This window comes from Heptranchias perlo, chromosome 1 (genome assembly GCF_035084215.1).
Source record: "Heptranchias perlo isolate sHepPer1 chromosome 1, sHepPer1.hap1, whole genome shotgun sequence".
NCBI lineage: Eukaryota > Metazoa > Chordata > Chondrichthyes > Hexanchiformes > Hexanchidae > Heptranchias > Heptranchias perlo.
The window spans coordinates 53,521,402-53,535,080 of record NC_090325.1 but is presented as its reverse complement, the minus strand read 5'-3'; the positions used below and the strand labels follow the sequence as shown (position 1 = coordinate 53,535,080).

General features: G+C 44.4%; 1 protein-coding gene across 1 annotated transcript in view; it reads left to right on the top strand.

Annotated features, from left to right (window-relative positions):
• The window catches only part of LOC137327495 (octapeptide-repeat protein T2-like), a 35,163-nt gene extending 26,535 nt beyond the window's left edge, over positions 1–8,628 (top strand). The window contains exon 2 of the mRNA XM_067993658.1: positions 8,201–8,628. Within this exon, the coding sequence (XP_067849759.1) occupies positions 8,201–8,628 (428 nt within the window). The remainder of the gene's footprint in view (positions 1–8,200) is intronic.
• Positions 8,629–13,679: the final 5,051 nt, after the last annotated feature.

Below are 13,679 nucleotides of genomic sequence, written 5' to 3'. Positions count from 1 at the left end.
ACTTTCATCAGGTGGACCTCACTTTCGTCAGGTGGACCTCACTTTCGTCAAGTGGACCTCACTTTCGTCAGGTGGATCTCACTTTCATCAGGTGGACCTCACTTTCATCAGGTGGACCTCACTTTCGTCAGGTGGATCTCACTTTCATCAGGTGGACCTCACTTTCATCAGGTGGACCTCACTTTCATCAGGTGGACCTCACTTTCGTCAGGTGGACCTCACTTTCATCAGTTGGACCTCACTTTCGTCAGGTGGATCTCATTTTCGTCAGGTGGACCTCATTTTCGTCAGGTGGACCTCACTTTCGTCAGGTGGATCTCACTTTCGTCAGGTGGACCTCACTTTCATCAGGTGGACCTCACTTTCGTCAGGTGGATCTCACTTTCGTCAGGTGGACCTCACTTTCGTCAGGTGGACCTCATTTTCGTCAGGTGGATCTCACTTTCGTCACGTGGTTCTCACTTTCGTCAGGTGGACCTCACTTTCGTCAGGTGGATCTCACTTTCGTCAGGTGGACCTCACTTTCGTCAGGTGGACCTCACTTTCGTCAGGTGGACCTCATTTTCGTCAGGTGGACCTCACTTTCGTCAGGTGGACCTCACTTTCGTCAGGTGGACCTCATTTTCGTCAGGTGGACCTCATTTTCGTCAGGTGGATCTCACTTTCGTCAGGTGGACCTCACTTTCGTCAGGTGGATCTCACTTTCGTCAGGTGGACCTCACTTTCGTCAGGTGGACCTCATTTTCGTCAGGTGGATCTCACTTTCGTCACGTGGATCTCACTTTCGTCAGGTGGACCTCACTTTCGTCAGGTGGACCTCACTTTCGTCAGGTGGACCTCACTTTCGTCAGGTGGATCTCACTTTCGTCAGGTGGACCTCACTTTCGTCAGGTGGACCTCACTTTCATCAGGTGGACCTCACTTTCGTCAGGTGGATCTCACTTTCGTCAGGTGGACCTCACTTTCGTCAGGTGGACCTCACTTTCGTCAGGTGGACCTCACTTTCGTCAGGTGGACCTCATTTTCCTCAGGTGGACCTCACTTTCGTCAGGTGGACCTCACTTTCGTCAGGTGGACCTCACTTTCGTCAGGTGGACCTCATTTTCGTCAGGTGGACCTCATTTTCGTCAGGTGGACCTCACTTTCGTCAGGTGGACCTCACTTTCGTCAGGTGGACCTCACTTTCGTCAGGTGGACCTCACTTTCGTCAGGTGGACCTCATTTTCGTCAGGTGGACCTCACTTTCGTCAGGTGGATCTCACTTTCGTCAGGTGGACCTCATTTTCGTCAGGTGGACCTCACTTTCATCAGGTGGACCTCACTTTCGTCAGGTGGACCTCACTTTCATCAGGTGGACCTCACTTTCGTCAGGTAGATTTCACTTTCGTCAGGTGGACCTCACTTTCGTCAGGTAGATTTCACTTTCGTCAGGTGGACCTCACTTTCGTCAGGTGGACCTCATTTTCGTCAGGTGGACCTCACTTTCGTCAGGTGGATCTCACTTTCGTCAGGTGGACCTCATTTTCGTCAGGTGGACCTCACTTTCGTCAGGTAGATTTCACTTTCGTCAGGTGGACCTCACTTTCGTCAGGTGGACCTCATTTTCGTCAGGTGGACCTCATTTTCGTCAGGTGGACCTCACTTTCGTCAGGTGGATCTCACTTTCGTCAGGTGGATCTCGCTTTCGTCAGGTGGACCTCAATTTCGTCAGGTGGACCTCACTTTCATCAGGTGGACCTCACTTTCATCAGGTGGACCTCACTTTCGTCAGGTGGATCTCACTTTCATCAGGTGGACCTCATTTTCATCAGGTGGACCTCACTTTCATCAGGTGGACCTCACTTTCATCAGGTGGACCTCACTTTCATCAGGTGGACCTCACTTTCATCAGGTGGATCTCACTTTCATCAGGTGGATCTCACTTTCATCAGGTGGACCTCACTTTCATCAGGTGGACCTCACTTTCATCAGGTGGACCTCATTTTCGTCAGGTAGACCTCATTTTCGTCAGGTGGACCTCACTTTCGTCAGGCGAATCTCACTTTCGTCAGGTGGACCTCACTTTCGTCAGGTGTTGGCGAGGTATTCCTGTGAAAACTAAGTGTACCTGCACTGATATTATGGTGAGTCCTAACTAAAGAGTTGGGGAACTGGAATTCTTAACTTAGGAAGACCCTGCTTCACCCTTACATGGCCATCTCAGATACTCGCACTTAAGGAATTTTAAATCTATAACCTTTATTTGTTACCCATTCACCATATCGACTATTTCCAAGAAATTTCTTCTTTAAGGATTTCTTTTCTTTTCATGGAACACTATTTTCACCTTTCAACTAAAATATTATTATTGTCTTTTAGTATAAACCAGCCGAAGAATTTCCCATTAATCAACTGCAACTTATTTCTCATTAAACTTGCAGAATAATTGCTGTCATTATTTGGGGTCAGTCATCTAGGACTGTGATGAGGAAAAATTTCTTCACTCAGAGGGTTGTGAATCTTTGGAATTCTCTACCCCAGAGGGCCGCGGATGCTCAGTCATTGAGTATATTCAAGACTGAGATCGATGGATATTTGGACAATAAGGGGATGGGAACCTGAGCATAGATTCAGAAGGGAGAGAAGCAGAGCTGGAAATGGAAGGCAGAAAATTAGTAAGTGAATTTGGAAGGCAGAGGAAACAAAAGTTAGAAACTAGACAACGAAGGAGTTTTGCAGTACTTAATGGTATATACTTCAATGCAACAAGTATAGTGAATAAGGCAGATGAGTTCATGACACAGACAGACTCGTGGAAGTACGATATCGTAGCAATTACTGAAACATCGGCAAATTTCTGAGAAGTGGAAAAACAATAGGGCAGTAATAGTAGGGGATTTCAACTACCTTAATATTAACTGGGATACAACCAGAGCAAAAGGTATAGAGGGCACAAAATTCTTAAATTGCATTCTGGAGAACTTTTTTAGCCAGTACGTAGCAAGCCCAACAAGAGGGGGGGCAGTTCTGGATTTAGTTTTAGGGAATGAATCAGGGCAGGTGGAAGGAGTATCAGTGGGTGAGCATTTGGTGGTAGTGATCATAATTCAGTTAGATTTAGCATAGTTATGGAAAAGGACAAAGATAGAACAGGAGTAAAAGTTCTAAATTGGGGAAAGGCCAATTTTACTAAGCTGACATGTGATTTAGCAAAAGTGGACTGGAAACAGTTACTTGAAGGTAAATCAGTGTCAGAGCAGTGGGAGGCATTCAAGGGGGAGATTCAAGGGGTTCAGAGTAAACAACTTTCCACAAAGAAAAAGGGTGGGACTGCCAAATCTAGAGCCTCCTGGATGACAAGGAGCATACAGGGTAAAATAAGGCAAGAAAAGGGAAGCTCAGGCATAGAGAGCTCAATTCTGCAGAAAGCCTAGAGGAGTATAGAAAGTGCAGGGATAAAATTAAAAAGGACATTAGGAAAGCAAAGGGAGGGCAAAAAAAAGTACTGGCAAGTAAAATTAAGGAAAACCCAAAAATGTTTTATAAATACATATAGAGTAAGAAGATAACTAAGGTAAGAGTGGGGCCTATTAGAGACCAAAAAGGTAACCTATGTGTGGAGGCGGAAGATATGGGTATGGTTCTTAATGAATACTTTGTGTCTGTCTTCACAAAAGAGGAGGACGATGCAGAGATTGTAGTTAAGGAGGAGGAGGAGTGTGAAATATTGGATGGGATAAACATAGTGAGAGAGGAAATATTAAGGGGTTTAGCATCTTTGAAAGTAGATAAATCACCAGGCCCGGATGAAATGTATCCCAGGCTGTTAAAAGAAGCAAGGGAGGAAATAGCGGAGGCTCTGACCATCATTTTCCAATCCTCCCTGGCTACAGGCGTGGTGCCGGAGGATTGGAGGACTGCTAATGTTGCACCATTATTTAAAAAGGGAGAAAGAAATAGATTGAGTAATTATAGGCCAGTCAGTCTAACCTTGGTTGGCAAATTATTGAAATCAATTCTGAGCAACAGCATAAATCGTCATTTAGAAAGGCACAGATTAATCAAGGACAGTCAGTATGCTAAGGGAAGGTCTTGTCTGACTAACTTGATTGAATTTTTTGAGGAGGATCGATGAGGGTAACATGTTTGATGTAGTGTACATGCTGTGGAGGCCAAGTCACTGAATATATTTAAGAAGGAGATAGATAGATTTCTAGACACAAAAGGCATCAAGGGGTATGGGGAGAGAGCAGTAATATGGTATTGAGATAGAGGATCAGCCATGTTCATATTGAATGGCGGAGCAGGCTCGAAGGGCCGAATGGCCTACTCCTGCTCCTATTTTCTATGTTTCTACTTGGATTTTAGCAAGGCTTTTGACAAGGTCCCACATGGCAGTATGGTCAAGAAAGTAAAAGCCCATGGGATCCAATTGAAAGTGGCTAGTTGGATCCAAAATTGGCTCAGTGGCAGGAAGCAAAGGGTAATGTTTGACAAGTGTTTTTGTGATGGAAGGCTGTTTCCAGTGGGGTTCTGCTAGGCTCCGTACTAGGTCAATTGCTTTTTGTGATATATATTAATGATTTGGACTTGAATGTGGGGGGCTTGATCAAGAAGTTTTCAGATGATACAAAAGTTGGCCGTGTGGTTGATAGTGAGGAGGAAAGCTGTAGACTGCAGGAAGATATCAATGGACTGGTCAGGTGGACAGAAAAGTGGCAAATGGAATTCAATCCAGAGAAGTGTGAAGTAATGGATTTGGGGAGGGCAAACAAGGCAAGGGAGTATATAATAAATGGGAGGATACTGAGAGGTGTAGAGGAACAAATGGATCTTGGAATGCATGTCCACAGATCCCTGAAGGTAGCAGGACAGGTGGATAAGGTGGTTAAAAAGGCATACAGGATACTTTCCTTTATTAGCTGAGGCACAGAATATAAGAGCAAGGAGGATAAGCTGGAACTGTATAAAACATTGGTTAGGCCACAGCTTGAGTACTGTGTGCAGTTCTGGTCACCCCCTTACAGGAAAGATGTGATTGCATTATAGAGGGTACAGAGGAGATTTATGAGGATGTTGCCAGGTCTGGAGAATTTTAGCTATGAGAAAAGATTGGATAGGCTGGGGTTGTTTTCTATGGAGCAAAGGAGGCTGAGGGGAGATTTAATTGAAGTGTATATAAAATTATGACATGACTAGATAGAGTGGATAGGGAGGACCTATTTCCCTTAGCAAAGGGGTCAGTGACCATGGGGCATAGATTTAAAGTAATTACTAGAAGGATTAGAGGGGAGCTGAGGAGAATTTTTTTCATCTAGAGGGTGGTGGGGTCTGGAACTCACTGCCTGGAAGGGTCGTAGATGCAGAAACCTTCAACTCATTTAAAAAATACTTGGAGGTGCACTTGAAGTGCTGTATGCTACAGGTCTACGGACCAAGTGCTGGAAAGTGGGATTAAGCTGGAAAGCTCTTTTTCGGCCAGCACGGACACGATGGGCTGAATGGCCTTCTTCTGTGCCGTAACTTTCTATGAGTCTGTGAAGGGAATCAAGGGATATGGGGATGGAGCGGGAAAGTGGAGTTGCGATAGATGATCAGCCAAGATCTTATTGAATGGAGCAGCAGGCTTGAGGGGCCATATGGCCTACTCCTGCTCCTATTTTTTATGTTCTTAAGTGTCTGTTAATGGGCATCAGTAATGCAAAGTGTATTGCCTGTCAGAATCTGCACTAACACTGTCACTCTAAAAACGAAAGACAACTACCCCATAATCTTTACAGTTTAAAGATAAAAATAAGACACCATTGAGTCATTTTAGGTAATAATCCATTCCTGGGATCCAGATGATAGTTCTGGGTCACTGTACAGTTGATTTCAGTTTGATTGCTGCTTCATATTTATAACATGATCTAACCATCTCCATTAGTCATTGTCTTCTGTCAGTCCCAACGATTACAATTTTACATTCAGTTGACTAAAAATCCCTTTCACTTCATTAAACCAATTGGAGAGAATTGAAAAATTTGCTAAAGCTCTCTATTAACATCTAAATAACTGATGAGGATAGGACTGGGTTTGATGATGATCCCTCAGGCAGTTAACTAGCTTGGTCACACTCAAGGTGCGGATGTGAATAATGGTCTTTTGGACAAAATAGCAGAGTGTGATCTGTCTATATGGACCTATCTCCCAAAAAGAAATCAAGGCCTCTGAGGTTGGGCTTAAGAAAATGGGTTGAGCAGAGTAAAAGGGGCTTTATTGTGCATCTGGTTTGTGCTTTGTCTGACCTGCGAATGCTTGAAAGTGAAAAAGTGTTCCACTGCTCAGCACAATGTCCCTCATTTCGCTGAGTCTGAATTTAAGTAATTATCATGAGAAATTGGTTATGGGTAATTTTATGCCTTTAGTGCTCCTGGCACAAAGTTTCATACATTGAGAGCGTGTATCAGGAATTTGGATGCGTGCGCTCAACCATTTGGTATCCATTAAATGAATGGACACAAAATCATGGGGGGGAGTACGTGCCAAAATACCACATATGCACTCCTGGCACATGAAACTCTGCGCTAGGAATACTAAAGATGAAAATTTACCCCATGTGGTATGGAAGACTATGAGGTCAATTTTAACCCTACCCCCCCAGTGGAAACCAGGTGGGAGGCCAATTATAATATGGCACTAAAGGTTCAACTTTCGAGGAGGTACTTCCCTCATCAAAAGTTGAACCTTTAGTGCCATAGCCCATTTTAACCTGTAAGGTTCTGTGGCCGAATGAGGCACTTGCCTAAAGGAGGCAAAGGCCTCATGAATTTATGCAAATCTGGGTCCTATTACATCTGGAGGACTACGATTGTATTTAACAGGGACCTGAGCGGTGAAACTGCCACAGCTTTCCCGCCAGACTGAAGCAGGACTACAGCTAATCTGCACACAGAAGAGGCACTCCAAGGTAAGTGCAAAACTTTCCTTTCCGTGACCATGAAGAGCATGAGTGCTCCTCCAGGATCCACAAGGAAAGTTGCGGCCTCCCCTACCTCAGATTCACCCCAATCCCTTTTATGAGACCCGCTCCCTGCCATTTATCTGCTTTCCAGAAGTCAATGGAAAGGATAATCAGGCAGAGTATATAATGGGCGGCTGATCTGATACCACCAGTTTTCTGCACCTATTGAGAGTTTTGTTGTCAGCAAATTAAAACAAGTGCTGTTGCAATCAAAATATTTTTGCAAAAAGAATGTTTTCTCTTTTATAGTGTTCAGAACTCAGTTCTACACAGCAATTTTTTAATATTAATCCTCAGGCTGTAGACACCACTGGTAAGGCTGGCATTTATTGCTCATCCCTAGTTGCCCAAGGTTTGATACAATTGAATGACTTACTAGGCCACTTCAGAGGGCAGTTAAAAGTCAACCACATTAGTGTGGGACAGGAGTCACATATAGGCCAGATCAGGTAAGGACAGCAAATTTTCCTCCCTAAAGGACACTAGTGAACCAGTTGGAATTTTATAACAATCAATCAGCTTCATGGTCACTTTTAAACTCAATACAAATTCTCAAACTGCTGTGGTGGGAATTGAACTCACACTCCCTGGACTAATAATCCAGGCCTCTAGATTACTAGTCCAATAACATAACCACTGTACCCGATTTCCATTTAACAGAATCAAAACAAAAACAGTCTATACCTGAAACATTAACTTGTCTGTTTTCTCCACAGATGCTGCCTGACCTACTGAGTGTTTCCAGTATTTTCTGTTTCTGTTTCAGAATTCTAGCTTTTTGCTTGTAGTTTAATTTATCTGAATTATTGGGTAAAAATTAAGATTTCAAGCTGGACTTCAGAATCAGTTAGCTACTTAACTTTCTTCAGTCCAAAAATGTTTTAAACTCACATGTATCAGGAATGTTCTTGGTATCCACAGGCAAATTAGTCAAATTGTGTTAGTTGCTAATCATTATTGTGGAGGTCTATGTGAACCTTCTGAAAGTTTGTCAAAGCTTCAGCTACATCACAGTGCTTATCAGATAGTTGTCACCGTCAATGTTACACATTCTGAAATGCTACAAAAAGAAAATTATGTATGACTCCTCCAACTCTGGACTCTGGCCCATCCATGATTTTCATCGCTCCACCATTGGCGGTTGTGCCTTCAGCTGCCTAGGCCCTAAGCACTGGAATTCCCTCCTTAAACCTCTTCACCTCTCTCTCCTCCTTTAAGCATGGGAGAAGCAGCTGAGAGGAGTACATAAAGCTCAGGAGAAGTGGCTGAGAGGAGGACATGAAGCTCGGGAGAGGCGGCTGAGAGGAGCACATAAAGCTCAGGAGAAGTGGCTGAGAGGAGGACATGAAGCTCGGGAGAGGCGACTGAGAGGAGGACATGAAGCTCAGGAGAGGCGGCTGAGAGGAGGACATGAAGCTCGGGAGAGGCGGCTGAGAGGAGCACATAAAGCTCAGGAGAAGTGGCTGAGAGGAGGACATGAAGCTCGGGAGAGGCGACTGAGAGGAGGACATGAAGCTCAGGAGAGGCGGCTGAGAGGAGGACATGAAGCTCAGGAGAGGCGGCTGAGAGGAGGACATGAAGCTCGGGAGAGGCGGCTGAGAGGAGGACATGAAGCTCGGGAGAGGCGGCTGAGAGGAACACTATAAAACAAAAGCAGGGAAAAATCTGAATCTGAAAAAGTGACATCAGAGCAGAGGGAGAAGCGATGGAGCCTGAGGAATTATAACTAAGGGCCCGATTTTAGCACCGGCTATCGGGCGCGTTCTCGGTGGGGGGGCCCCGAAAATTGCGAAATCCAGGAGCGGGACCGGATCACGCCTCGATCCCGCCCACTTCCGGGTTCCCCACTGACGCGCCGGCGTGCGCGCGCAGCCCCCGCTGGTGGGAATCCCACAGGCAATTAAAGGCAGCGGGATGCCACTTGAGAGTATTTATACTGGTATTTCAGGTCATTAACTGACCTGATTAAGGGACTGTGTGTGATTTTGGATCAACATGGGACTGTTTCACACACTGGGTGAAACACTCCCAGATCGAATGGACGTGTTGCAGCTGTCAGCCTGTGGCAGCTGCAAAGGTCCATTTGACAGGTCGGGGGGGGGAGACCCTCACCCATTGCAGGAGGCCACTCTGTCACTTGGGACAAAGTTTGGCCTCCACCACCCCCCTCCTGACGGTCAAAGTCACCAACCTGCACACTTACCCCGGGGTCCGGAGAAATGTACCTACCTTGCGGACCCCCTCAGATGTACATCTTGCAGATGGGGGCCGCCGTAGCTGCAGTCATGACCTCCTCGGAGGGCGAACAGCATCACCAGCCTCACCAGCCTCGCCATCCACGCCGTCCACCTCTGACACGTGTAGCTCCACAACAGAGTGCTGTGACACATCCACCTGTACAGCAGGAGGGAGGGCTACCGCAGAGAGAGATGCGTCGCAGAGGGCACTACCCTCGCCACAGGTTCCACAGACCGAGGCTCAGCCTCCTGGACCTCTCTGAGCAGCAGTGCACATGGAGGCTCAGAGTCACTCGACATGTAGCCGTGGACATCTGCTGCCTCTTTCATGCCGAGCTGCTCCTGGCTGGCCCGTGCACCATCTTCCTACCTGTCGCTGTCAAAGTCACCACTGCCCTCAACAACTTCTCCTCCGCACCCTTCCAGGGTGCAACCGGGGACATCGCCGATGTCTCTCAGTCGTCTGCACAGAAGAGCCCTGCAAATACACCTACACCCTCTCTGCAGTGACACAATGGGTGGCATCAGTGGTGGGTCCTCATAGTGATACCCAGGAGCGGGCATTATTGCACAAACCGGACATGATTCGCGAAGACATGGCAGTAGTGGTGCCAATATAATGTGTGATGTGAGTTGTTCTGAAATTCAATATAAGTAACAACCAACACAAACCCTCAAACACCCTTGTGCATCCCCTTTATGCTCACAACACGTTTGCCTTATGCTGCCTACTGCACAGGTGGTGGCAGGTTGAAGGAGGCTGGCCGTGAGAGAGATGCACGAGAGGGTGAGTATGGGATAGAGCCATGAGATTGTATGAGGATTGGGTTGCGTGGTAGTGGCGGGATGAGTACTGGCGAGGTGAGTAAGTGCAGGTAAGATGAGGATGGGGTTTGAGTGGGTATGAGGGGTGATGTGACAGAGTAGTGTTGGCAGTACTGAAGGAAATGTGGGGTGGGGGCAGTGATGTGGCAGACGGAGTGTAGGGGAAAGACTACGTGTACTCACTGTGGCTGACCTACTGAGGTCATTGGACCGCCTCCTGCACTGTGTGCAGGTGGGCGATATGTTGGTGGCGCAGGTGACCCCCTCTGCCACCTCGAGCCAGGCCTTCCTGGTGGCGGAGGCGGGCCGCTTCCTCCCGCCCACCGGGTGGAAGATCTCTGTCCTCCCCCTCCTCCTCACCCCATGTATTGATACCTGGGGTGAGGCATCATTAAACTGGGAGCAGCCTTCCCCCTGGGCTGTATAGTGATGTAATAGATTGTAAAAAAGCTAATTTTGAAGGGATGAGAGTGGAACTAGAGAAGGTAAACTGAAAAAAAATATTGACAAAGAAATAGAACAGCAGTGGGAAATATTTAAAGCGGTGATCAATAGAGTTCAGGAGAAATATATTCCTCTAAAAAACAAGAACAAACTAGTTAATAATGAAACACCATGGATCAATAAAGTGATAAAGGTAAAATTGAAACTAAAAAAGAAGGCATACTCTAAGTACATAGACAAAAAGGAAGTGGATGACAAAAGGGAATATGAAGAGGTTAGGAAGGAAATCAAAAATCAATTAGGAAAGCAGAGAGGAACTATGAAATTAAATTATCCAGGAATATAAAAAGAAATAGTAAGGTATTCTACACACACATAAATAATAAAAGAAAAATCAGGATAGGGATTGGGTCACCAAGGGTTGCACAAGATAAACTCACAGGTACTGACAGCAAAATGGCGGAAATATTGAAGAGTTACTTTGCCTCAGTATTTACCAGATGGGTATGACATTAGAAGAGGAGATCAAAAAAGATATAAAAACATTTAAGATAGAAAGGGGGGAGGTAATTGATAAACTAATCAAACTTAGAGAGGATAAAACCACTGGTCCCGATGGATTGCATCTGTACATATTAAAAGAAATTAAGGAAGAGATAGCAGAGGCACTATTACATATATATAAAAATTCATTAGAAAAGGGCATAGTGCTAGAGGACTGGTGGACAGCTAATGTTATTATTATATTTAAAAAGGGAGATAGAACCAGTCCAGGGAATTATAGACCAGTTAGCTTAATGCTGGTGGTAGGAAAGATAATGGGATCTTTACTCCAACATGTAATAGAAACACATCTAGAAAACAAAAATATAATAAAGAGTAGTCAGCATGGATTTATGAAGGGAAAGTCATGCTTGACCAACCTTATTGAATTCTTTGAAGAAGTGACAGAAAGAGTAGACAAGGGTAATGTAGTTGATGTAATAGAGTCATAGAGTCATAGAAGTTTACAACATGGAAACAGGCCCTTCGGCCCAACATGTCCATGTCGCCCAGTTTATACCACTAAGCTAGTCCCAATTGCCTGCACTTGGCCCATATCCCTCTATACCCATCTTACCCATGTAACTGTCCAAATGCTTTTTAAAAGACAAAATTGTACCCGCCTCTACTACTGCCTCTGGCAGCTCGTTCCAGACACTCACCACCTTTGAGTGAATAAATTGCCCCTCTGGACCCTTTTGTATCTCTCCCCTCTCACCTTAAATCTATGTCCCCTCGTTATAGACTCCCCTACCTTTGGGAAAAGATTTTGACTATCTACCTTATCTATGCCCCTCATTATTTTATAGACTTCTATAAGATCACCCCTTAACCTCCTACTCTCCAGGGAAAACATTTGGATTTTCAAAAGTCCGTTGATAAGGTACCGCATTGTAGATTCATGACTAAGGTCAGAGAATGTAGAGTCAGGGGACCTGTAGCAGAATGGATAGCAAGCTGGCTGCAAAACAGAAAACAGAGAGTCGGGGTTAAGGATAGCTACTCAGACTGTCAAAAGGTGGGAAGTGGTGTTCCACAGGGATTGGTGCTGGGACCACTGTTGTTCACAATTTACATCAATGATTTGGACTCGGGAATCAGAAGTACAATTTCAAAATTTGCGGACGATACCAAATTGGGGGGTATAGTTAATACAAAGGAAGAATGCGTCAAAATGCAAGAATATGTTAATAAACTTGCAGAATGGGCAATAAATTGGCTAATGAATTTCAATATAGATAATCGTGAGGTGTTGTGTTTTGGTAGGAAGAATAAGGAGGCCACACATTGTTTGGATAATAAGAGTCTAAATGGGTTGGAGGATCTTGGGGTACAGATACAAAAATCACTAAAGTAGCAATGCAGATTAATAAGGCCATAGAAAAGGCAAACCAAGCACTAGGGTCCATTTCTAGATAGGTAGACTTGAAAAGCAGAGAAGTTATGTTAAACTTGTTTAGAACCTTGGTTAGACCACACTTGGAGTACTATGCACAACTCTGGTCTCCATATTTTAAAAAAAGATATATATGCATTGGAGAAGGTGCAAAAAAGATTCACAAGAATGTTACCAGGATTGAGAGGATATAATTTTCAGGAAAGACTAAACAGGCTGGGGCTTTTTTCTAGAAAAGAGAAGGCTGAGGGGTCACCTGATAGAGGTCATTAAGATAATGAACGGGTTTGATAGGGTAGACGTAGAGGAAATGTTTTCACTTGTGGAGGAGTTCAAAACTAGAGGTCATAAATATAAGATAGTCACTAATAAATCCAATAGGGAATTAAGGAGAAACTTCTTTACCAAAAGAGTGGTAAGAATGTGGACACTACCACAAGGAGTAGTTGAGGCAAATAGCATAGATACATTTAAGGGGAAGCTAGATAAGCACACGAAGGAGAAAGGAATAGAAGGCTATGCTAATAGGGTTAGATGAAGTAGAGAGGGAGGAGGCTTGTGTAGAACATAAAGACCGGCATAGACCAATTGGGACGAATTGCCTGTTTCTGTGCTGTAGACTCAATGTAACTCAATGTAAGTGTCAAAGTTTATTTGATAATGCTGCTATGAAGCATCTTGGGATGTTTTACTATGTTAAAGGTGCTACATATATGCAAGTTGTTGTTGTTGTTGATGATGACTAGCTTTAACAATGCATTTGGCTTCTGAAAGAGAAAGACACATTGATATTTTAGGTTGGGATCTATCATCAGTTCAGATGACGTTCTCATCTGAAATGTTCACCTATCTTTTTCTTTCAGACTCCCACCACTTACTGTTATTTCTTTATCTCTGTTGAAGAAGTATCCCTTCACTGTTAAATGAATTATATGGTTACATCTAAATTGTTTTCCAAACAGACTTTTTCTTTGCTTTCATTCAAAAGGAATGTTATGCAGTTTGTCCTCTAATATATATATTGCATTTGGAGCCAGAAATGCTATAATTGAAGAAAAATATTGAATTTATAATGTTACAAATGACCAGTGACATTGAGCTTGAGTGTGTCTCTGAAGCAGCTTATTCATGGTGAGCAGGCTCCAGTATAATGTTTATAAATGGACTACAGAGCAATAAACTCAGCTGGAAATTATTATGGAATGGAATGCTACCCTATTTATGCTTATGGCTCAGTGGGCAAATTTGGGTG